General features: G+C 37.2%; 1 protein-coding gene and 1 pseudogene across 2 annotated transcripts in view; one reads left to right on the top strand and one right to left on the bottom strand.

Moving 5' to 3' along the window:
* Positions 1-192: 192 nt before the first annotated feature.
* LOC120469434 (D-amino-acid oxidase-like) lies at positions 193-3,063 on the bottom strand (annotated as a pseudogene). Its single transcript, XR_016168414.1, has 10 exons — positions 2,939-3,063; positions 2,723-2,837; positions 2,482-2,561; positions 2,210-2,275; positions 2,070-2,124; positions 1,188-1,292; positions 1,028-1,099; positions 762-879; positions 581-679; positions 193-500 (listed from the first exon to the last, which is right to left on the bottom strand). The product of XR_016168414.1 is annotated as a D-amino-acid oxidase-like (transcript).
* A 2,376-nt stretch (positions 3,064-5,439) lies between these two features.
* The window catches only part of ssh1a (slingshot protein phosphatase 1a), a 39,225-nt gene continuing 20,157 nt past the window's right edge, over positions 5,440-24,507 (top strand). Inside the window, exons 1-2 of the mRNA XM_039658794.2 lie at positions 5,440-5,878; positions 11,341-11,378. Of these exons, the coding sequence (XP_039514728.2) occupies positions 5,795-5,878; positions 11,341-11,378 (122 nt within the window). The 5' untranslated portion in view covers positions 5,440-5,794. The remainder of the gene's footprint in view (positions 5,879-11,340; positions 11,379-24,507) is intronic.

Below are 24,507 nucleotides of genomic sequence, written 5' to 3'. Positions count from 1 at the left end.
TTATGTAGCTAACTAGCTATACAACATATGTTGGAATGTGACTTTGATAGGTGGCCGATATATAAATAGAAGGTGTCATCAAACCAGTATATATGTTGGCATAATGTCATCTGATTCTTTATTAGCAGAGTAAAGTGTTTACAATTCAGTTATGTCATCTTTTATTTAAAACTCCATCAAAGAGTAGCTATTTAAAAATGTATAAATTAACATTTACATCACAGTAGTTTGGGATTCTTAAACTCATGGAATCCATTATTATTATTACATTATTATTTGGAATCAGTATATGACAGTGGTTAAGAGAATAATATTGCTGAAGTCTGATGAGATTATGGATAACACTGTTCAGAAGCCCATATCTATTATTACAGATGTGATTTAGAGTGTGCTAGCAAGCCTTTCTGCTCCAGGATCTGTCCAAAGATCTGAGCAGCTTCTTCAGCACATCCACGGTGGATGGTCAGTCCAAAACCTCCATGTCCGTAGTTATGAATGACCTGAGGTGAATGAAAACAGCATGTGTGAAAAGAGGAAGTGTTAAGCCAATAAAATAGTGCTCTCTTCACTACAAGCTCACCTCAAATGTGTGTGGTCCAGATCGCATGGTCTCTCTCTCCAGTCTAACTTTGCTGCGTGCGGGCCTGAGACCAGTCCAGTCCTCTACTATCCGGGCATGCTAGAGAGAGTAATTGAGCAGATCCGTTTAAAAAAAACACTAATTAGATTTCAAATCTATACAACTTCTGATATCCTACTACCTGTAGACTGGGCTCAAGCTTGCAGGCATCTTCCCAGATTCTTTTATGATCAACAGAACTGTTCTGCAGATTCCAGTTTCCTACTTGGAAAACTCCACCCACAGTTACTAAACGACTCCTGCCGCAACAAACTGAGTGGATCAGACCTAAGACAAGACTTCATTTTGCATTTCATAATAAAAATAACTTAGAGATGAGGTAAACAAACACAGGATGTTTGCCTTTACCTGTCTTCAAACATCGACTGTGACCATAAAGAAACTCACCCATGTATGATGTATGTCGAATTACAAGAAATTATGTGTGCTGATCCAGTGTTTTATGCAGGGAGCATCTACCTGTTGACATACATGTACGCAGAATCTGAGATGACACTGTTTTGTATAAAACTCAAACCCTGATTCCCTTCAATCCACTAAACCTCACCTTAATGATCTGTCCTCTTCCTGGTTTGAGCTCAGGATCCGGTTGTAGGTCTCCTGATCGGACACCAGAGCAGTTGATGATAACATCCGCACCACTATCTGCCAACTCGAGAACAATTTTTTGCAAATTTTGAGCACAATCACTTTACAACAGGAATCAAATCAAATCATATTTATTTCTAGAGCACATTTAAAAACAAGACCCAACTGTACACAACAATTATTAGCAAAATACACACATAACTAAGAACAGTTAAAAGCAGCCGAGAAAAGATAGGTCTTTATCCTAGACTTAAAACACTCGATGGAATCACAAGATCTAATGTGTAAAGGCAGAGTATTCCAAAGACGCGGTGCTGCTACCTCGAAAGCACGATCTCCCTTGGTTTTCAACCGAGCTCTTCTAAGTGGTCTAGCCGCAACATGCTGCTGTAACAGACTCGAAATATAAACGGGGCGAGCCCAGGACGAGATTCTCAGTAAGTAGCTCATAAACTGGTTGCTTTACTTGTCTAACTAAACTGTGAAGTTCCACTGCATATAAGTATGAGTGATACAGAAAACTCCAGATCACTGCTACACATGATTATAACTTTCAAAGTAAGGAATAATTGACAACGGGCCCCTGAATTATTCGAAAATAATGCACACCCGAGGTGGTAATGCGGCTAAGACTTGCCTGGAACTACTTTAGCTGTATTTCTTTGAAAATAATTGAACACCTTAGAACAAATTGTCATTCAACAGCCCTGTAGTATAATATGAATAATTTAAAATAAATAAAATGTAGCTTTTTTGTGGATTTAATATCTATTTATAATTTCCTGAATTTAACTAAAGCTTTTAAATTACTGAAATTATAGTCCAAAAAACATGTGCAAACCTCTTTAAATGAACCAATCTTTCTCTGATGGAACTTGACATTTCTTTGTTTTAACCTGTGTAGACAACACCAGAAAATTATTAAAATATATGCATTTAGTTTGCAACTTCATCCAACTTCAGGTAACTGAAGTCTCTCACCAATCCATAAGCCATGGCAGGTATGTCTTTCCTTCAATCATGAGAGTGGTGTTAAACCATCCATAGCTGGGAAAATGACATTTCAGTTGAACTGAACTTATATCAGTCAAACTGAACCTTTAACATCAGCACTATATTAACACAAAAATTAATAGGTCTGCCCTGACTCAATTTGAATGTCCAATTAAGCTGAATATTATGTCTTTGACATTTAAAACAATGTCAGCAATATCAGTTATTGAACTTGTGATTGAGATGCAGGTGATATGTACCTGTATCCCGGGAACATATCTAGTTCACGTGTAGTTAGCTGCATGCGAAAGCCCAACACAGCGTCTTTAAATGAGGGGTCCTGTTTGAGCGGAGCAGAGAGAGAGCAAAATATGCCTGAAAATGTAGCATTGTTTCTGTTTAATGACATGCCATCATGCTATATGCAAAAAAAAAAAAAAAAAAAAAACACACTATACATTTGAAATATCATTTTAAGGAGGGAAATGTGAAGCTTCTCACTGGTACAGTTTCAGTGCACAGGTTATAGCCAGACTGGAGGAAGATTCCCATTTTCACTGAATCAGGAGAGCTGAGGAAACTTTGTAGGTAATCAAATGTCTCTTTGTTCCATTTACTGTGAAAATAATATAAAAACATTTTATTCACTACTGGATTATACAGCATCTCTGAAAACATGAGGGTGTTTCACATGGATTCACTCAAATGTAACCTCACGTTTCTTGCACGTTCCCCTTGTCATATAGATACGGCTGCCAGAGTCCAGCTGCCCCGTCGCTGGTGGTGAGTGGAGTGAAGACATGAAGACCGATGACCCCCGCTCCAATGATGCACACCTTCATGTCTGCAGAAAAAAAGTCTTTTGTAACTCTTTGTGCTGCTTTAAACACATCGCTGCTGGTCTTTTTCGGTCACTCGAGGGTTTTCTAACCCATGCCTTCTCAGAAATCTGGCTGCAGCCGTTGATGGCTTCCTTTTTCTGCCAAGGTCCAGGTAATCTATAACAACTGTTCCTTTGACTTTGAATTTGCAAACTATGCTTCCAACAGTGTCTCTAGGAACATTTAGTGCCTTCGCCATCTTTTTGAATCCTCCTTGTTTGTGAAGGGCGATGGAATCTTCTCGCAACTTTTTGGGCAATTCTTTTGACTTAGCCATATTTCAAACATGCAATCAAAAGTGACACTCAACAAACAGTTTAGATATGTCATCATGTGTTCTAGCTCAAGCACACCTAGTGCAACTAATGAGTCCCTTGATTAGTTGCATCAAGTGTGCTTGAGACAACACTTGTTTTGCAGATTTATGCTGTTGTGAGGGATTTAGCAGGTTGAATAATTTTGACGCCATTAAAAGATGCATTTTCAGTTGAAATTTTTGAAACCACTTGATGGACCATTTGTTGTGTTAAGCTATTTCAATTACTTTTGTTTGATTTGTTCATTTTCAACAGCTGAAAGTCTGCACATTTTGCAGGTAAACCTGATTTGCAATGGGGGTTGAATAATTTCGATTACAAAAGTATATTTCGGAAAGTTCTTTGTACAACCCCTCAGGCTTTTTGTTTTACTTTCTCAGCAGTTATTTTTATTTCTACAATTAATTTCTGCTTTGTCTTTGTATCTTATGTGCAAATAAAATATATCCATTTCCATTTGGAATATTATCACCAATCAATCACCAATGATGCCATGTGACTAATCTTGAAGAAATCTGCACATGCAAATATATACATATATGCGAACTGTTTTCCTTATTTGTTACCTTTATGTAAGAATCTATTGCACAGAAACACAGTTTCACTCACCTGAATTAAGTTGCCCATGTTTTCTCAAAAAACTAGGAGAATTCCCATACTCTATTGTCTCTCTCTCTGCATGCACTGCCTTATGACAGATCGATTTAAGCAGAAACCAGAATTTTAATTGCATTCGTTAAGTCTTTGCACAAATCTTGAATGACGGGATAAAATCCACTGGGTTATATTAGAACCAGCCTCTTGTGGCCAATATTGAAGTCTGTTAATTATTAAACTTGAGAAATACATTTTTAAAGGAATTTAATTCATAGGTCAACTTTGTTAAAACTTGGTAAATATTACCAGTTGGCCTAATGTTATTTTACATACATATAACACACACGCACACACAGTATATATATTAAATGCATGTAACATAAATCAAACTTATATTTAGAATATCAAATATACCAAACACACACATTATTGTTAACTAAAATTACTTTTATCCCTCATACCACCCGGATGTTTGGCTTGAGTGGATTTTATGCTTAATGGTGTGTGTTTTGATTTAGTAGGGCTCAAATATTTTGAATCTTTTTATTTTTATTAAACATTACAAAACATTAAAACAATACAGATAAACATGGGAAATAAACTAAACAAAAAAGACAAAAAGATACACAGACACAAATAAGTTGCCAGGGTAACAAAAAAAAAAGAAGATTTCATTGCTTTGGGATTAATGGAGCTTTTGGTAGTTTCCATGGATTTGTCTAGATCATCTTTGAATATAGAAAAAAAAAAAATATTGTATTTTGATTCACCCAAAAAAAGATTCGTTCAAAATTTCAGTGCCACAGCACCTTGTCTCGTTTTCCAGGTGGTGACCATAGGGTGGCGATAAGTGGGTGTCTTTTTGTGCTGTACTGAATCACAGATGTCATTGAATCACCTATTCAACCAATGTGTAATTGGACTGAGAGATTTACGACTGCAACACTCCTTTAAAACATGAAACAGTCAGACTTCTCGAAACAGTCTGCTTTAGGGTTGGGCCAAAAACGATTTACTATTTACCATTGTAGGCCTATGCCTGTTCATTTAGTCTTAGGCCTACTGCATGGCATGGCTTTTGTCAAGCAAAAAACAAAACAAAGATCGCCTAAATAAATAAACTGAGTTTCAGTAACCTCCTCCTTGTCATTACATTCCCACAAACATCACCCAGTTCATTCATATCCAAAGAGATTCGGATTCAAAAAACTGACTCGTTCAGTAAAGGGCGTGTTCGTTCAGTAAGTCCAACCAATGATATGCTCCACACTCAGCCCATACTCGAATGCTATTGGCCCATGCTACGTCAGTCTCTAAAGTCATGAAAGCAGTCTCTCGCTTCGAAAGGGAGATTTGGTGAACGAGAACGATTCGTTAACATAAAAGATTCATTCAAAACCACTGAATCGCAGCAGTAGTCAGTGTTTCAGCCACATGCGGCAGTGAGTAATAGACTCTATTAAATAGAGAGAGATAGAGAAATATATATATATATATAGAGAGAGAGAGAGAGAGAGAGAGAGAGAGAGAGAGAGAGAGAGAGAGAGAGAGAAAAAAAAGCACCAAACATCATCCAGCTCATGTCAAAGCGGATTCAGCGACATAAACAACGCCGATCAGCGGCTCAGACAGATGGCCTTTTAACAGTGGCCCCACCGAGCGCGTGGAGTTGCAGCACAGTCCCCGTGTATCCGGCGCTGTTGCTGCTTGGGGGAAATCCGCTAGTCGGTTTAGCTCGTGACAGTTAAACTGGCCGTTGTGCTGGGAGATTTCCATCCATGGCTCTGGTAACCCTGCAGCGCTCGCCCACTCCCAGCGCGGCGTCCACTTCCAGCACCGCCACCACCAACAACGCGGGGGAGGTAAGCGGAAATAAACACGCTGAGATGAGATGATGTAATGTTTTATAAAAGACATAAGGGACGCATATAAATTAGTCACGTAGGCCCAATGCTAATACAGCTCAGGCTGGAGAGCTAACTAGCGGGATGCCACCAGGGTTTATGGAGGATTGAACGCTGTGTCACTCTGTTGTGAGATGACACGATTCGCCTTGGGCTTTTTATCCACTATAGCTATATATATTATTACGTGAACTAGTCACACATATATGCATATATTTTTTGTCCTAATTTGTTGAGTTCTTGATCAGTCACCTTAATCTTGTGTTTTTTTGTGATTTTGCTGCTTTTGTTATGGATGTGGTTAGATGAGGTGGGATGCTCTTGATTTGAATCCTGATCAATTCTGTCACCAGGAGAGAGAGTTTGACAGGGCTGTTGTACTTTATTGAGCTAATGGCTTGCTTCCAGGCTGTCCTGCGATTTGTGGTTTAACGATTGCGAAAGAATGAGTCCAATTTTAGCAAACGAACCACAAAACACTGTTTTGTTTGGTACAGACTGGTCTAAGGATTTATCGTGGAGACCATGCCAAGTCTTAAAGGTGCACTCAGTATGTTTTACTTCAACTTTATACAAATGAATGACACTTTTGGGAATACTATACGTTGAAACTATGTACACCCACAAAACATGAAGACATATCAGCCTATAAAAAGCTGTTATGAAGCGGCTCGTCACTGTATGCTGCCGCTGTTGACATCACATGACCGGCCTTGTCATGGAATTGAGTGAGTCAGCGTGCAAGTGCTAATTGCAACACACAAACATAAAAGTAATATAAGCTTTGTACTTTGGTTATACTTACTAATTAAAAAATGTATGTCTTTTTCATTTTGGTCTATGATGAGATATTTCATTTAGGTTACTATGTTCCAGATAATATTGTTACTATTTGTGCACACATCTTAATAAAACAAGCACATCTTTACAAAACACACTTTATATATTATTATATACAGATATGTCATAACAGTTGGTATTAATGGGACAGATTGGGGACCAGCTAGTGCACCGTTAAATGGCAAGATACAAAAATAAGCACACAGATTATATCACTGCATTCTGTGGTTACATTTTTATTGAAAATATAATGACTTGTTGCTATTCATTGTATGTAGTAGTAAATGGAGGAGTTTGTTTTATCCCATGGTATTGTGTTGGACTGTGTGCTTCCATTCATTTGGTCAAGCCATTTTAACAGAGGAACTGTCAAAAAGGGGGGAGGTTTTTGGTCATGGTCTCTCCTGTATACAATGAAACTGTCCAACAACAGAAACTGAACACTGTCTTCCCCATTCCCCATAGTTCATTTGGGCTTCCACAAATTAGTGTTATAGTTTGCTACCGTATCTCTGTGGTGCAAATCTGCAGGTGGTCAATTTTTGTTACACTAGCCCTTCATGAGCTGCTGTTCTTTGTGTGAAAGTTAAAGGTCCCACCCCCCGATGACTGCATTTCTTCTCAACAGAAATTTAAATCTAAGTCATTGTGTCGTGGCACAGCTAAGCTCCTCTCATGCAATGAAAGGCCTCCTGTTTTTACCTTTTCATTAGAAGCGGGACCCTTTTAGCCAGTCTCACTGGGAGAGCTGAATGGCCTTTATTAGTCATTCTCAGGAGGTGGTTCTGAAAAGTATCAGGAAAACCCTGCTTTTTTTGTAGGTTTTAAATTGTCTTTCCTACATGAGCACCCCACCTTCATAACTGAATAGTTCCTCTGACATCACAGTTGTCTTAGAAAATCATTGTACTAGTTACAACCAGTAGGAGGCGCTAGCTCTACACGTTTGAATGATCAAGCACAAAACACATCCATCAGATACTGTATTATGAGAGTACTAACTCTAGCTTTATGAATTATACATATTTGTGTACTATTTTTATTATATACACACAGTTCAGGGCATAACACTTTCACACTTTAATTCGGTTTCTGCCGCAAGTATCAGGATCAGATTAACAACATTCTTGAACCTCTTAGGAAATGTGGTCTTTCTGACCTTTGTCTTTGTCCCTCAATTGTTCCTATGTTTTATCTTTAGATATATAACATAGTATTTAAATCTAAGAATGATAGCATAATGCGCTACGCTAGTGAGGAAACGCTATTTAGAATTCACAGCACGACCTCAAACATGAGGACTGGGAACATGCAGCTGCAGTGATGTCATCTCATGCAGAAGGAGAGAGAGAGGGATAGATAGATGGGCTAATAGAAAGAAGGTGTAGAGAACTCAATTTTTGAGAAATAATTACAGTGCTGTTATTGGTTTCAATGTTTCAAGGGTCTAAAAATCTGTGTAAGCTTTGTGTGGTATTTTGATTAAATTTAACATGAAATCAAAACATTCTTTACGTCTTCCAAACCTGTTCACGAAAACACTTAAGGCAAATTTCTGATGAATTTTGAAGAAAAAACATACAATATATATAGAGACAATAAACATGAAATAAACATGGCTTTAAAGGAGTAGTTCACTTTAAAAAAAACTTTTGCTGATTATTTACTCACCCCCATGTCATCCAAGATGTCCATGTCTTTCTTTCTTCAGTCGAAAAGAATTTAAGGTTTTTGATGAAAACATTCCAGGATTTTTCTCCATATAATGGACTTAAATGGGAACCAAACGGTTCAAGGTCCAAAAGCCAGTTTCAGTACAAACTGCAAACTGTTCAAAGGGCTTTAAACGATTCCAGACAATGAATAAGGGTCTTATCAAGCGAAACGATCACTCATTTAAAAAAAAAAAAAAAAAAACACAACAAAGTTTATGTTTTAAGCACAAATGGTTGCCTTGCTCTGTTCTGTGATGCGCGTTCATGACTCTCCTGTTCGAACTCATTCATCAAAATGAACAAATCTTTTCCCGAGTCAAATCGTTTGTTGAATGAACCAAATGACACGAAAAAAGATTTGTTCATTTTGATGAACAAGTTACAGGAGAGTCACGAACGCGCATCACAGAACAGAGCAAGGCGACCATTTGAGCTTATAAAACTTAAACTTTGTTATTTTTTTCTAAATGAGCGATCGTTTCGCTTGATAAGACCCTTATTCATTGTCTGGAATCGTTTAAAGCCCTTTGAACAGTTTGCATTTTGCACTGAAACTGTCTTTTGGACCGTGAACCGTTTGGTTCCCATTGAAGTGCATTATATGGAGAAAAATCCTGGAATGTTTTCATCAAAAATCTTAATTTCTTTTCGACTAAAGAAAGAATGATATGGACATCTTGGATGACATGGGGGTGAGTAAATTATCAGCAAAAGTTTTTTTTAAGTGAACTACTCCTTTAAATCTTTTAGGCGGGTCTATCAGTTTTCAGGTAACAAATACTACAGAAATAGAGCTAATCAAATAACACTGGATAGTTCTCATTGCTAACACATTAATGCTTACATTACAATTACAAAACGACACTAAAGTTATTTAGTCAGCTGGTATCGGTGTATCGATACTGCAGAGAAGGAGAATTGGAACAGTTTCAGAAATTTCAGTATCGATGCATATTAAAATATCAATATTTTTGACAACACTACAGAACTTACTGAAAATGACACAGGGTCCGGGGGGCTTGGAGTGCTCTTAATGACGCTGTACATTACTAATGATGATTCTAAAAGAAAACATGACCGGGAATCTATTTGGGCTGGGGGGAAAGATCGATTCACCTAACTATTGTGATTACTTAAAAATGTACTTTATTCCAGAATCTATATTAATTCATATTAATTAGCTTTATTTTAGTCCTTGCTTATAGACAAGGCAAAGGAAAGTTACCTGTTTTATATCAGCAGGGTGAAATGTATTAAATGGTGAGTAATACATGACGTTGTGTCTCTTACTAGTTGACTTGACAAGAGAAAGTGAAAAATGGTGGCATTAATGTACTTTTAAAAATGTAATTTTGCTATTGAAGAAATCCCAAATAAGCTGGCAAACTTCCATAAGCAGGCACTACTGGCTTAACAATTAATCTAAAACATAACTTTTCACCACATCGGTACTTTATATGGAATAATAGAGATATCTTTTACAAAAACGTCTATCTTAAATTATACTTGGTATGACTATGAAATGCTTTAGTCAGATGCTTAATGAACAAGGACTACTTTTATCATAATCAGAATTCCTCAATAAATGTAAGATTCCTGTGAAACCAAAAGGTTATGCTATTATTATTTGCTGCAATCCCAAGTAGAGTTGTATAAAGGCAAAATTATGTAGATGTGGCTTTCATAGGTGTGTCAAAATAAAAATATAGGTGCATCTTGAAAAGGTATCAGATACATAACATCATTAGTCATAATTAGATCTTGTTACACCCCTATATTTTATGAGGCTTTATATGAAGTCTGGGAGCCCCAGTCTTCATTCACTTTCAGTATATTGGGAAGACAAGGAATTTCTGGAACAACATTTGAACTAGTCCTTTAATTCACAATCGTATTGTGAATTTCACTCCAAAATTACAGAATTATAATGGGTTAGTGAATCTTCAGGAGCACCATATTGATTTCTACCTTCTTATGTTTCACCGTTCGCCCCACGCTGTCTGTTCTTCCACTTAGCAAATCTCAGAAAACCCTCATGCCTCCATAAAGTCTGTTTCTGTTCACAAACCTCATTATTTCCTCTCCTCACTCTGCCCTGCTTTTAAAGTTTTATAAACCCAGCATTCTGCATGAAGGGACAGATTTTGGTACGTGACAGAAACCCTGGCACAACCAATTCCTCTGTCACAGTTTCTTCCCCTTCAGGCATCAGTCACATCTGACCATGGTACACCACCCTGCCTCCATTCAGTGCCACATACCACCATCAGTAACCTAATAACCAGGGCCGTCACTTTCATACAGTGAGGAACTATTTAAAAAACACTCTTTGTTATGATGAAACATTATCTCAAGGAGAGGCCCCGTTGTTCACGTTTCAGTTTTGAGAGAACATTTCTCCTTTGTCATATTACGCCGCTGTGAATAGTGAAGTATCAAAGCTTTTTTTTGTTATATAGGACACATAGGTCTTGTATTTAAATGGTACACATTTAGCAGAGAGAGAGCGAGGGGGAAAAAGAAACATGTTTAAGCCAGATTGTTGTGCGTTGCGCTGGGTTTGAGTCGGGTGAGGTTGTGGAATTTGGAAAAGTTCCGAGGCCTCAGGGATTCTGGCCTCTCCGTTATTTATCCCGGTATTGTGCTGACATTTTCAAACAGATGCTGAATTTATAACTTATAATTTGGTTTGGTGGAAGATGTGTGAAGACGATTGATTTATCACATCAGAAAAGATGCACCCTGCTCTGTTCTTTATCTGGAGGCTCAAAGCAATACAATTTAAAATAGAATAGTGTGGACATGTCTTAGTGCTCTTTTGTTTTCGATAACTAACTTCTGTTTCATTCCTTTTTATTTTCCCAGGACTTTGGAAGTGACGATGAGCGCCGGCTAAATCAGAGGTAACAACTGGTTTTGAATGCAAGTTTTTGTATATAGAGGGAATGCATTGACACGTGACTTTCCCGCGTGACAACCCCCCTCAGCCTGACCGAGTGGCAAAAGATCTGCTGCGTGACTGGATTTAATAGGGGAAAATGCGACTAAATCGAACAATTTTATCAATTTAAACTAAATGTTGGACTCAATATAGTGTTACTTACAACTTACTAAAGATCCAGTGATCCATGGATATTGACATGCAGCCAGGAATCGTGTTGCCTGACATTTATGTTTGCCTGATTTCGACACCGGGAAATAAAAGCAAGACCTAAACATAAAGCAAATTTGCCCGTGAACGCTTTATATAAATATAATATAGGTATGTCTATATCCGGGTGATTACTTATATCAGTGTTATATATAGCCGCTGCATATATATATATATATATACATATATATATATATATATATATATATATATATATATGAAGAGTTCAGATGCAAAAGCCTCTAAATGCCATTTGAAATTTTCTTCTTTAATGATGATTTTTATCAAACTTGTATATTTAAGTTCAGTAATTTCACTTAAATAACAATTAATAGGTAATTATCATTGCCATTTAATTGAAATCACTGAACTTAAATATACAAGCTTGATAAAAATGATCATTCTAGAAGAAAATTTCAAATGGCACTTAGAGGCTTTTGCATCTGAACTCTTCATATATATATATATATATATATATATAAAATATCGTCCAGCCCTAAAACTTTATACGTTTTTTTGGTCAGTGTTTATTAAAAAAACATCCAATAATGCAGAATATGCAATGATAAATATTTAATTGATTAGCTGTTAATGTATATAACAATACTAAATATATGGGTATGGTTTTACAGCTAAATTCAGCATATTGACACAAAATGATTACTGCAAATCCACCTTTTGCTGACTGGAGTCCAGTTGTTTCTGTGAACTGCAGCGATTTATTTGCTCCTCTTTCCATAGCAGTCTGTAAAAATAAACCTCAGATGTTTTGTAAAATCTAGTTGTAGGCCTACAGTCAATCGCAAAGCTCTTTCCCACTTTATTTGTGTGTGTTGTGTTTGTTTTTCGCGGCATTCACGCTGAACACATACAGCCGCTCAGCCTTTTTGCCACTGTGAGGAACTGCAGGCACGCCGGCCGACGGTGACGTCACGCGCATTCCCTCTATTGTTGGTGTTTGTGAGTGTGTTCTCAAGGTCCAATCTGTCAGAAGCAGATGATGAAGAGTGTGTCAGTTCCATGATGGGAGCAGTCTTCATCGCACCCTGTAGTTTGAGAGATTGTTCTTCTCCACTCTTCTAACACATATAATCAAGGCTATCTGAGGCCAGGCGTCTGATCACTGCTTTCACAGCAGCTCTAACACCAGAGGCTTTTTATTACAGTTCCAGTTCTTCCTTGACTGAAGTGAGGTCAATTGGGTTTCATTTGATGCAAACATCTTGCTGACTTTCACCTATTGGACGCTGTATCGCTCCTAATGGAGTCTTTTCTGGTTCGTTGTAATTGAATGACTGTAGAAGACTGATGAATGAAGTGGTGTTTAGTAGAGCTACCTTATGTGCCTCCACCTACATACATTTGTAAAAACGTACTTATACATTCAATTCACTGCCATTTCCAATTGAAATGAACATTAGTGGCAGGAAAACACTCAACAACTTTTATTCCTTTTCCCTCAAATTATGATTACATTGGCAGATTGATGTATTTTCACATGGTTCCTTGCACGATACTATGCTGTGACCTCAAAACGCTTTTAGCATAGTGTATTATTTGAAAAGTAAGACACTTTGACTATAATAAACAGAGCTCGAAGGCTTGAGCTAAAATGGCAAAGTTAAATCAGCAAATGCATTGTCTCACTCTGTTTTTTTTTAACGCTATCGGTTTGGTTTAGGGTTGGGCTTAGTTCGGATAAAACTGAACACATGTAAGCAGCAACGCAATGCTATTTTTGCAGAAATGTTGTCAACCTTGTTTGGTTTTTTAGTTGTGAAATTGCAAGGAAGTATGTGGATGCTTTGTGAAACTTTTTGTCTGACTCCTTGAAAACAACCGGTTCATTTGTTTGTGAATCCTGTCTGTCATTAATGCCGACTATATTTTTTGACAATTTGTGTTTTTTAGCACATTTGCAAAGCTTGTCGCACTCACATTTTGAAGCCCTGATATGATATGATATGATTCATGTCGATTCAGTACTTGCATCAGGATATCACGACAAAAACTGCAGCAAACACATAAAAGAGAGGAAATAGTTTTAAATCTCTGGAGAAATGACACTTAAGCTATAATTGACCAATAAATATATATGTTGACGCAAGTATTTAAGGGATACTCCACTTTTTTTGGAAATATAGGCTCATTTTTACCATTTTTGAATCCTTTCAGCCGATCTCCGGTTCTGGCGGTACCACTTTTAGCATAGCTTAGCACACATAATTGAAGTGGACAAGACCATTAGCATTTCTCAAAAAAAAAAAAAAGTCTTTAGACGTTTTTCCTATTTAAAACTTGACTCTTCTGTAGTTACATCGTGCACTAAGACCGACGGAAAATGTAAAGTTGTGATTTTCTTGGCTGATATGGCTAGGAACTATACTCTCATTCCTGCGAAACTTTACAAGAAACTTTACTGCCGTACCATGAATGATTAGTAAGCAGGAATGAGAGCATAGTTCCTGGCCATATCAGCCTAGAAAATCGCAACTTTACATTTTCCGTCGGTCTAAGTGCGCGATGTAACTACAGAGGAGTCAAGTTTTAAATAGGAAAAATATCAAAACACTTTGGTCTTTTTGTTGAGAAATGCTAATGGTCTTGTGCACTTCAATGATGTATGCTAAGCTATGCTAAAAGTGGTACCGCCAGAACCGGAGATCGGCTGAATGGATTCAATAACGGTAAAACTCAACAGTTTAACTCTGGGGGAGTTGTAAAATGAGCCCATTTCCAAAAAAAGTTGAGTATTCCTTTAAAGTATCAAATGCAATAGCAGTATGCTCATACTTTAGATTAGGGTCCAATTCTCACTATTAACTACGACTTAAATACCCAGTAAGGTAGTTGTTATGTTTAGAGATGCAGAATGAGGCATTAATATTTGCTTTATAAGTAATAATAAACAGCCAATATCATTGTAATACTAATATGTATGCTAACCCTAAACTAAAGTGTTACCACTATATATGTAATTGTACCGTCATCAAAGCCTTAGTATTTACTAGTAAGGCCAAATGCATTTCAAGTAGAGAGGACATTTGTCCAGACTGTTTTTAGATTCAGCACTTTTTCATTCAGTCTTTTAGAGGACGTATTAAACTAGGGCTTGTGTCTACTGAGATTGGACTCATGTCCCAGTCCTTTTCAAACTTGGAATCTGGGTCACCAGTAAGAGCAAAAGAAAAGTTCTTAAGAGACAAGTTTGAAACTCTTTCTGTGTATTTTGGTGTTGCCATCTAGGTAATGGCCAAACATGGTCGAATAACAAGTCGTGAGGACCGTCGGAAATATTATGTACATTACAGATTGAGGAGCTAAAGGAAGGGGATGTGTACAGAGGAGTATTTGTCATCGCAAAGGTCACATGACATCCTCAAAAGGTCACATTTCTCAGGAAATGGCTCTTGTGTTGACTATAAACTCAACACAAGTTGAATCAACAGCATTTTATGTTTAAATTGAGCATTTTCTGTCTAAATGACAGTAGAGTACTATAATGAAGTGTTTGTTTTGTACTTTTGGTAAAAGTATCTCCAAATGAATGGCTTCCAATAAGCACATTCAAACAAACTAATCCCTAGAACGCGTGAACGTCGCGATAATGAGTACTTTGTTAAAGAGTTAAAGGAAACGGGTTGTTTATTTTTTTTTCAGATAAAGCTTAGAAAAGGGTGTGGAGGAACTACTGTTCCAGTTACCCGAATGATCCCACTAATGCCTGGATGTAAGCACATGTGGCGTGTGTGACCTACATAAGGTCATCTGATAAGGGAAAGAGTAGTTGTTCCCTCAGCACATTTAAAGTGCTTTTTGGTCCATCTGCGTCTCTATCCCGCTCTGTTGTCCCTGTGATCGTTTCAGAAAGCAGTGCTCAGTGTTTCTGTAAAAACAGGATATGAGAAAAGGAGTCTGAGATTTCAGCTTTAGCGATTGCAAACACAATGGAGGCTGTGTCTGATATTTGTATCTTCCTGTGACTCACAGATAAGACTCTAGTCTCTCAGCACCAAACAGGTTCCTTCAAACACCAATTAGAAAGAACATACAGTGGCCCACAAGTATTGGTGCACTTAAAAATCACTCGGAGATCGGTTGGTTAAGTCATCGCAAAAGTTACTGAGAAAAGTGAGGTTTGTTCTGAAAAATGCATAATTTGTTTGTAGATGAATTTTATCTATGCAGGATTTCCCAAACTGGGATTTGAAAATCCCTGTACGTTTGCAAGGGAACTGCTGTGGTTCTAATAATTAATGTCATGTGACCAACATGTGAATATGTTGTTAAATTATTATGTCAAATGGGTTTGACAAAAAAGTCGAGGAATCCCTGATCTAATGCAATGACATTCAAACATTTTTATGTTGCATAATTACCCAAATACATATTGAGGCCACTGTTTCTTACAAGTTATGTTTGACCCTTATTGTAAAGAGTGACTGCAGAAAACTGGCAGAGAAGTTGTGTGTGTTGGGAACAGGATGTCCTAGAGGCTCATGTGAAACAAATCCTCTTTTAATGAGGAAAAACAAGGTTGGGATAAAGTCACTAGTGCAATAGATGCACAGAGCTAAACACAATCAGAACAGCAAAACAGAATACTACTTCCTCACTAACAGATAATATGAGGTGTTCTTAACTACTATGAACGAAAATATGTACTTATTGCAAAAAACTTGGTGGGATACGGGTATGTTTGCTGGTAAGGGTATGTTTAAGGGTGGATTAAAAGGGAAGGTCAACAGTATAAATTAATTACAGCTGTTTACATGCAGGTATTTAAAAAAAATATATGTCAAATATGAAAACATTATTATTAATTTCAATGTTAGGACAGTTAGATAAAGTGGGACCATCTAAGCTATCTACTGTTTTAAAGATATGAACTAATAGTTGTTAAAGAGGTCCTGGACTGAGCATTCCAGCTTGTTCTGTCTGTTATTGTGCAATTACCAGATTGTGTCTCCCAGTATTTGATGTAATTTGTTAATGCACACATGTAATGACCTGTCCTTTTGCCTGAGCTCATTGATTCGTGAAGTAACGCCCGTTGCTAGTAAGAAACTGTTTGAACCTGACAGATTCCTTTTCTCTTACCTAAGGCTGACTTGTCATGCATTTTGCTGAAATCATGTTGAAATATGTGCTATCTGCTGTACTGTTACGTGCAGTTTGTTGGTTTGTGTGGAATGTGCTAATGAATGCCATAGCTTTGAATGTTTTATGAATGTTGATTTTTTTTGTTTTGTTTCATTTGTAAGTTTATAGCATGTTTATGCAAAAGAAAGTACAGTTTCTTTGTATTTATTGCACTTAAAAAAAAAGTAATATATATATATATATATATATATATATATCATATCTATTATTACTGTCCATTGTTTTATTTATTTTTTATTTACAATATTTGCTGAAATTGGATATATATTTAAATATTAGTATTTATTTTTATAGTTTTACTGTGAAATATTAGTTTTGTTGTTGTTGATTTTTACGTTAGAGTGAAATATTACAATAGTAATTGTTCTTTTTTTAATTATTATTATTATTTAGTCACATTTAAATATAATCACAACATATTTGGCCAAATTATGCCTTTCTTTTTTCTTTTTTGTACTTCAAATTTGAATTCACAACCACAATTTTATAAGGAAAATCGCAATTAGATTTTTTTTTTTCCCCTGAAAATTGTGCAGCCCTTTGAAACATGCATAGCTTGATAAGAATGTCTTTTGTGTGATCTGTAGGAATAAACACGCTAGTTAGAGGAGTTTTAACCCTGAAAACTTTTGCCTTATCATAGACAGGATAGAACAGGACCCCTCCAATAACTGTAACCCTAATCTTAGCCTTTCCGAGATGCACCCTGGAAGGCCTGCTGAACCGCCAAAATGTTTCCCTGTGAAATCAACCAGGTGGCACAGTGGTGAGCCAGTTGGTGATTTCAACAAACAGACACAGAGGCAGGAGCAGCCAAGCACAGCAATCTGTGTTTATGTTTAGGTGTAGTGATATTGCATATCGCAGAGTTTGAGTATTTGTGTGTGTGTGTGTGTGAACGTCTCAGATCCATTAGAGAACACACAAGTTAAAATGAGGCAATATTGTCCTGAATAAAAAAGCATAATTTAGTCTATATTGGTGCTTACAAAGTTTAAAGGGATGGATCACGTAAAGTATATTCAAGTGTTTTTTCAGCAAATGATAACTTTAACTGGCTACCAACCCTGCTGAAAAAAACATGTTAAACCAGCTTAAGCTGGCTTTCTGGTTTTCCAGCCTGGTCAGGCACTGGCTGTTTTGTCGGCCACCCATGGCGCCACCATTGGGCCTGGCCCACCCATTTTAAGTCTGGACCCATTTTGACACAGGTGAGAGGTTTACATTCTAGCAGTTCATCCAATAAGCAGCCCGGGGAAAGCTTTGAGTGAAAGCTTCTCAACCAATCAGCGGCTTCTACCCCACATGTGGACTGTTAAGCCTGCTCACAGGCTGCATCGTCACCAGCAAGTGATCCAATGAAATGAATGATCAATGAAGCAAGCTCAATGAGACAATGAGACGGACACAGACGGTAGCTATTAGCTAATATGAAACGCAAAAAGCACTGAAACAGATGAAGGGGAACCCGTTTTTTTTTTTTTTTTTTGTGGCTTATTTTTACTGGCCCATCCAGTTTTCTGAAGGCCCACCTACAATCAAAATCATGGCACCGCTAGTGCTGTTGGCTGGTTTCAGTGTAGTTTTGGACACTTTTTAGCTGGTCAGTCTGGAAGACATACGGAAGTAGCAGCAGATCTTTTCTTCCGTATTGTGATGTACCTTCGAGTGTAACAAAAAAATAATAAGATTGGCTTCTAGTGGATTAAATGATTGGAGAAGTCCTACATTCGTCATGACTACATCATATTTTTAGTTGTGTCTGCATAATTGAGCAAAGATAAAATGATCAAGCGGGTCATTCTATGATTAAAGCAAAAAAAAAAAAAAAAGAAAGAAATTCCATTAATTAATATTTACAGAGTTATCCACTATTTTGTGGATGGCTGTCAATATACCAATTTTCATCCGAGATTTAGAACCAAATTGCAGCTTGGCAAAAATGACATTCGAAAATTGCAGCATCATTATTTAAAATAAAAAATAAAATAATGATGCCTCCTTTAAAGTATTTTCTTTGAATCACATGTTCTATTACAAGTGCACAAGATGCATGAACATGCATGTATTCTTCAGAGTATGTTCAACATCATTCAAACCAAGACCGATACATGTGGCAATTCGGATGATTAATAGAGAGGCGGAGCAAAGACAGGCATGTGGCCAATAGATTGAAGAACACTGATGTAATATGCGATTCATCATTCTCGAGAACCCGAGAAAAGATTGGTGCGCTGCCCCCCTCCCTCCTTTTGTCCCTAATTTTTCCTTCGTTCCTCTGCGAAGATATAGCATTTGCTCCCAGAAAAGAAGCTTTTTATCTTTTTGGGCCTGTGCATGCAAAAAAACAACCGTAGCACTATTGTGTATCAGTGCAGTCTCAGCACATTACAATAATCCAGTAAACCCACAACCTTGCGTTACACACACACACCTGATCTGCTTAGAGCTCCACATGCAGGCGTCCTGAATCGGGACACCTGTCAGGTGCTATGGAGGTTGCCTGATAGGCATTGCCATGGTTATGCTGAGTCACATGGGAAGCTCTGTAAGTGTAGTCATGCATGCTCCATCACTAGGCATGTCAAAGCGTGAGCACGTAAGGCTGATCTGCCTTGGATATACATCATGAATGTGTTTAAATGTCATATATATTGCAGTAGCACATATGCCTAAGAAATGAGGCCTGTTTGAGTACCATCTGTTGTAATCTACTACAGGATTTTGTAAAGAATTTGTGAGAAGTTACGAACATAACCCAATCATTTGATCAAACCAATGAATAGTTGAAGAATGTCTCTGGTTCAATGCAAGGCATCTGTGACATGCTGTCTTTCTTTACACACACATATATACTGTATATAACCCAAAGAGTGTAACCTGGCAGCAATTTGTTTATTTTCTGTTTTTGTTTTTTCATGGGTCTCGCCAATCCAGAAAGTATCCCATTCACTTGGCTTCTTTAGTTATTTAAGACGGCTCTCTTCATCTCCCTTTCTGTTCATCCTTCCTTCCTTCTTGAACATCTCCCCCTCCCCCTTTTGTGCAGATTCCCTCCCAGCTATTTCTGTTCCTTGGTGTCTCAGTTTTCTCTTTGTCCTGTTTTGTCAGCTTTTAGACCGAAAGAGTCAGCCCTCCTCAGTCAAGCCGCAGTGTTGACAGACAAGATAGTGGAGTACAGACGGACGGTCATCCAGTCTCTACACTTACTGCCTTCCACTCAAGGGGGAAAAGCTCATCCCCCATATCCTAATGAGATTTTAAAGAAGCTTCCCTGATTCGTCTGACACAGCCACCCCATGCTTAGCCCATCTGAGGATGGCACATAGAGGATTCTGGGACAGATCATTTTAGGGTGTGGCAAGCATTCAGGAGCCCCAACAACACATTTGTTCCAGCTGTTAGTAGCCAGTAGTTTGTTTTGCCGGCCTAAAGTGGTTTAATTTCTCAAAGAGAGTCACCAGGATCTCTTTTTGCGGTGTCAAAGCTGTTTGGAGTGCACTACATTGAAAATATTTTTGGTATTTGGTGCAATTTTCACTCAGAAATTGGCAAGTAAATTTCACAAACAATTACAAAGACACAGCAAGTAACACATTGAATTAAATGTGAATTTTGTAGAAAACTGAAATAGTATTTTCTTGTAAAACTCGCTTTATTAACCGCAGGAATTTGTTTTTGTTTTTTTTCAGTGTAATTTCAGAGGCGAGATCTCATCATGCCTCGTCCCTTCCTGTAACTGCAAGAGAAGGGAACAGGTTTTTCCTCCTCTCTTTATTTACCCACACACACACACACACAGAGAGAGAGAGAGGGAGAGGGAGTGCGTCAGTAGGAACTCGCTCACACACTCTCGGACAGCGTCAGACCGAGGTAGGGGCTGCAGACGCACTCCTCCTCTCCTCTGCATGCTGTTTTTCTCCCGCTCTGCCCGAAGCGTCCTGCAGACCGGGCGAGGGAGAGCTCCCTGTAGCCAGCAGCAGGATGCATCTGGTCTTAGACTCCTGTCAGGAAGTTGTGCTGAAGATGCTACCGTACTTTGTGGATAATGCTTTTGTCACGCAGAGCCAGATCTACCACATGTGAGTGAAACAATTTATTGGTGCAGGAGTCTTGAGGGAAATCAGAGCTGATGTGGATTGCAGTGGCATTTTTATCTTTGGCTGATTGTGACGCATGGCTTGTACAGTAAGATCCAGAAGTCTGAAAAGCATAGGTTCCTATTCTGGAAATGAACAGATTGTTTTAGGATTGTGATGTGAATGAAATATTGAATATTCTGTACTGTTTATAGTTAGTAATTAAGTAAGCATATTTGTGACTTTGATAATGAATTCTTTGGACTGACACATGGTCACATGGATCAATCTGAAGAACATGAACATCAGGTTTTACACAAACTAATGGAATTCGTCTTGGGTGCTGCTGTCATTAGAGCAAAAAGGAGACAAATCGGCTACTAAGGCATTATGTTAATTGCTAATTAATCTGAAAATTGTCCATTTTCACTTGCATTGTTGGGGTCTGTGACTTTTTATATGTTTTTGAAAGAAGTCTCTTAAGCTCATCAAGGCTTCATGTATGATCACATATGCAGTATAAACAATATCTGTTTTTTTAATGCATTTTAAAATGTAATATATTCCTGTGAAATTTTCAGCATCATTACTCCAGTCATTAGTGTCACATGATCCTTCAGAAATCATTCTAAAATGCTGGTTTGGTGCTCAAGAAACATTTCTTATTATTATAATTGTTGAAACCAGTTGTACTGCTTGTGGAAACCATGATGCACTCTTTCCTCAGGCTAATTTGAAAGCTTGGTAACCCTTTAGTTTAGGGCCCAATTCTCACTATTAAGTAGTTGCTTATATTATCATGCATATTGCTATTGGCTGTTTAGTACTAATAAAGCACATATCAATGCCTTACTCTACGACCATATTCTACATCTCTTAAAGGGATACTCCACTTTTTTTGGGGGAAATATGCTCATTTTACAACTCCCCCAGAGTTAAACTATTGAGTTTTACCGTTAGTGAATTCATTCAGCCGATCTCCGGTTCTGGCGGTACCACTTTTAGCATAGCTTAGCATACATCATTGAAGTGCTCAAGACCATTAGCATTTCTCCCAAATGTGTTTTGATATTTTTCCTATTTTAAACTTGACTCTTCTATAGTTACATCGCGCACTAAGACAGACGGAAAATGTAAAGTTGAGAATTTCTAGGCTGATATGCAGGGAACTATACTCTCATTCCTGTATAATAATCAAGAAACTTTACTGCCGTACCATGAGTGATTATTACGCTGGAATGAGAGTATAGTTCCTGGCCATATCAGCCTAGAAAATCGCAACTTTACATTTTCTGTCGGTCTTAGTGCCCGATGTAACTACAGAAGAGTCAAGTTTTAAATAGGAAAAATATCGAAACACTTTGGTATTTTTTTTGGGAGAAATGCTAATGGTCTGGTGCACTTCAATGATGTATGCTAAGCTATGCTAAAAGTGGTACCGCCAGAACCGGAGATCGGCTGAATGGATTCAAAAAAGGTAAAACTCAACAGTTTAACTCTGGGGGAGTTGTAAAATGAGCCTATATTTCCAAAAAAAGTGGAGTATTCCTTTAACTCTACCCAATTCCTAAACTGAACTACTTACTAGTACTACTACTAAATATTAATAAGCACTAATCAGGAGTTCAAGGCAAAACTCTTGAACTCTTTAGTTAATAGTTAGTTAATAGTGAGAATTGGAACCTAATCTAAAGTGTTACCAAAAGTTTGGAATGTAAATCTTTTGTAACATTATAAATGTCCTTACGGTCACATGAAATTTTTTTTTTTTTTTTTTTTTTTTTAGAAAAATACAAAATAGAAGTAATTTCACTAGTTGTCAAGTCAAGTATTTTTATAGCAGATAACATCAAAGCAGCTTCACATTATCAATTAAAACATATAACAATGTTCATTTCTTAGTGGAAAAATATCCATGTTTGGTAGAGCTGATCAATGACATTAATGATTGGTTTGTTAATTTGACTAGTTGTCTTAGGCATTTGGATCCGACTGTAACTTTTGGACAGTTTTGTGAGTGATGCGTGTAGTACAGAGCTGGAAACCTCTACCGGGACTACAGGTGATGTGTGATCCAGTTACAGCTGCTGGCAACAGTCATGCCTCATATTTATCTGAGGCCTGAAGATGAGTACAGTTTTCAGCTTACATGTGTGTTTGCTCTTAGTATGTCACACATATAGATTTGCTTTGACCTGTTAAATCTGGTCTTGCCACATCAGAAACTTTCTTTTCATTATTGCTCTTAGTGTTACCTGAGAGGCAGTGATGTTTGCATATTTGAATGAAAGGCATGCGGTTGTCCAATTTTGTGTTTTGTATTTGCCTTTGTTGTGTGCATTATATAAGAGTAGATACATACCACTCCTGTAGATGGTCATTATCAAAATACTATCAGATGATGCTGGGCCAAATCAATTGACCTTCAGATGAATTTACTGACTGTCATGTGGAGTTGTTCGGCCTGTGTGCTTGATACTGTGCTTTGCTGTGATATGAAAAGTATTTTTTTGGAGAAAATGAGTAAGTTTATTCAAAAGTTGTCCCTCTAGGGTGCATATATTGCAACTTTTAAATGCACTTTATTTGGTCACAATTGCCATTATTGGTATACTAATTTGTATATCAGGAGTCTGTGAGCATTAAAACTTATATTTAAACTTCAGTAGCAAAAACAGTATTAGAGTTGATAAATTCATTTCATTATTCAGTTCAAACTGTATGTTTGAATCCAAGAATCATTCAGATTCAATTAATATAGTATATTTTTAGCATCATCTCTCACATATTGTCGTTTATTACCTTATATTTTTATACATAGCATTGCAAAATTGTTAAAAACAGTGGAATACATTTATACATATTACTTTACATACACATACACTTGGAATACATGCACTTGATTTATAATTAGCAAATTATTATTACGAATTATTCGCTTTTTTGGTCGAACAAGTTTTTTTGGTCGAAGTGATTGATCCTCTAGTTGAAAATAAGCTATTTATTGCAAATGCATACATATTGATTGATTTATACAGGTCAGGATGCATCTTTAATATCAGAAAGCTGAAAATTTTGGCCTATATATTATTCAGTTGTAATTTAACAGTCTTTGCCAAACATATGTTGCCTGCTCTCTGTATGTCTATTAATTAAGTGTCCATGACACTAAATGATGCGATGAAATGTAAATGAAAAAAACATTTACATTTATTCATTTAGCTGACGCTTTTATCCAAAGTGACTTACAAGTGCTATATATGTCAGAGGTCGCACGCCTCTGGAGCAACTAGGGGTTAAGTGTCTTGCTCAGGGACACATTGGTGTCTCGCAGTGAATTCGAACCCGGGTCTCTCACACCAAAGGCATGTGTCTTATCCACTGCGCCATCACCACCCATGAAATGCAACATGTTCATCAAAGATGACAAAATATAAATTAAATATAATCATATATTGTGTCATGCAGGGAATTCTGGGAATGTCCTTTTACTGTTTTTTACGGTTAATTCAAAGGTTTTACTTCCAAAATCCATTATTCATACATTATTTTACAGTAAAATGACATGTAATGCAATATTAAACCATGTAACTTTTATAGTTAACCAATGTACAGGTTTTTTAATATATTTATATTAGG

The sequence above is a fragment of the Pimephales promelas genome, chromosome 4 (genome assembly GCF_988280905.1).
Source record: "Pimephales promelas chromosome 4, fPimPro1.hap1.1, whole genome shotgun sequence".
In the NCBI taxonomy this organism is placed as follows: domain Eukaryota; kingdom Metazoa; phylum Chordata; class Actinopteri; order Cypriniformes; family Leuciscidae; genus Pimephales; species Pimephales promelas.
Note: the sequence above shows the minus strand (reverse complement) of the source record. Positions and strands in the feature narration are given on the sequence as shown.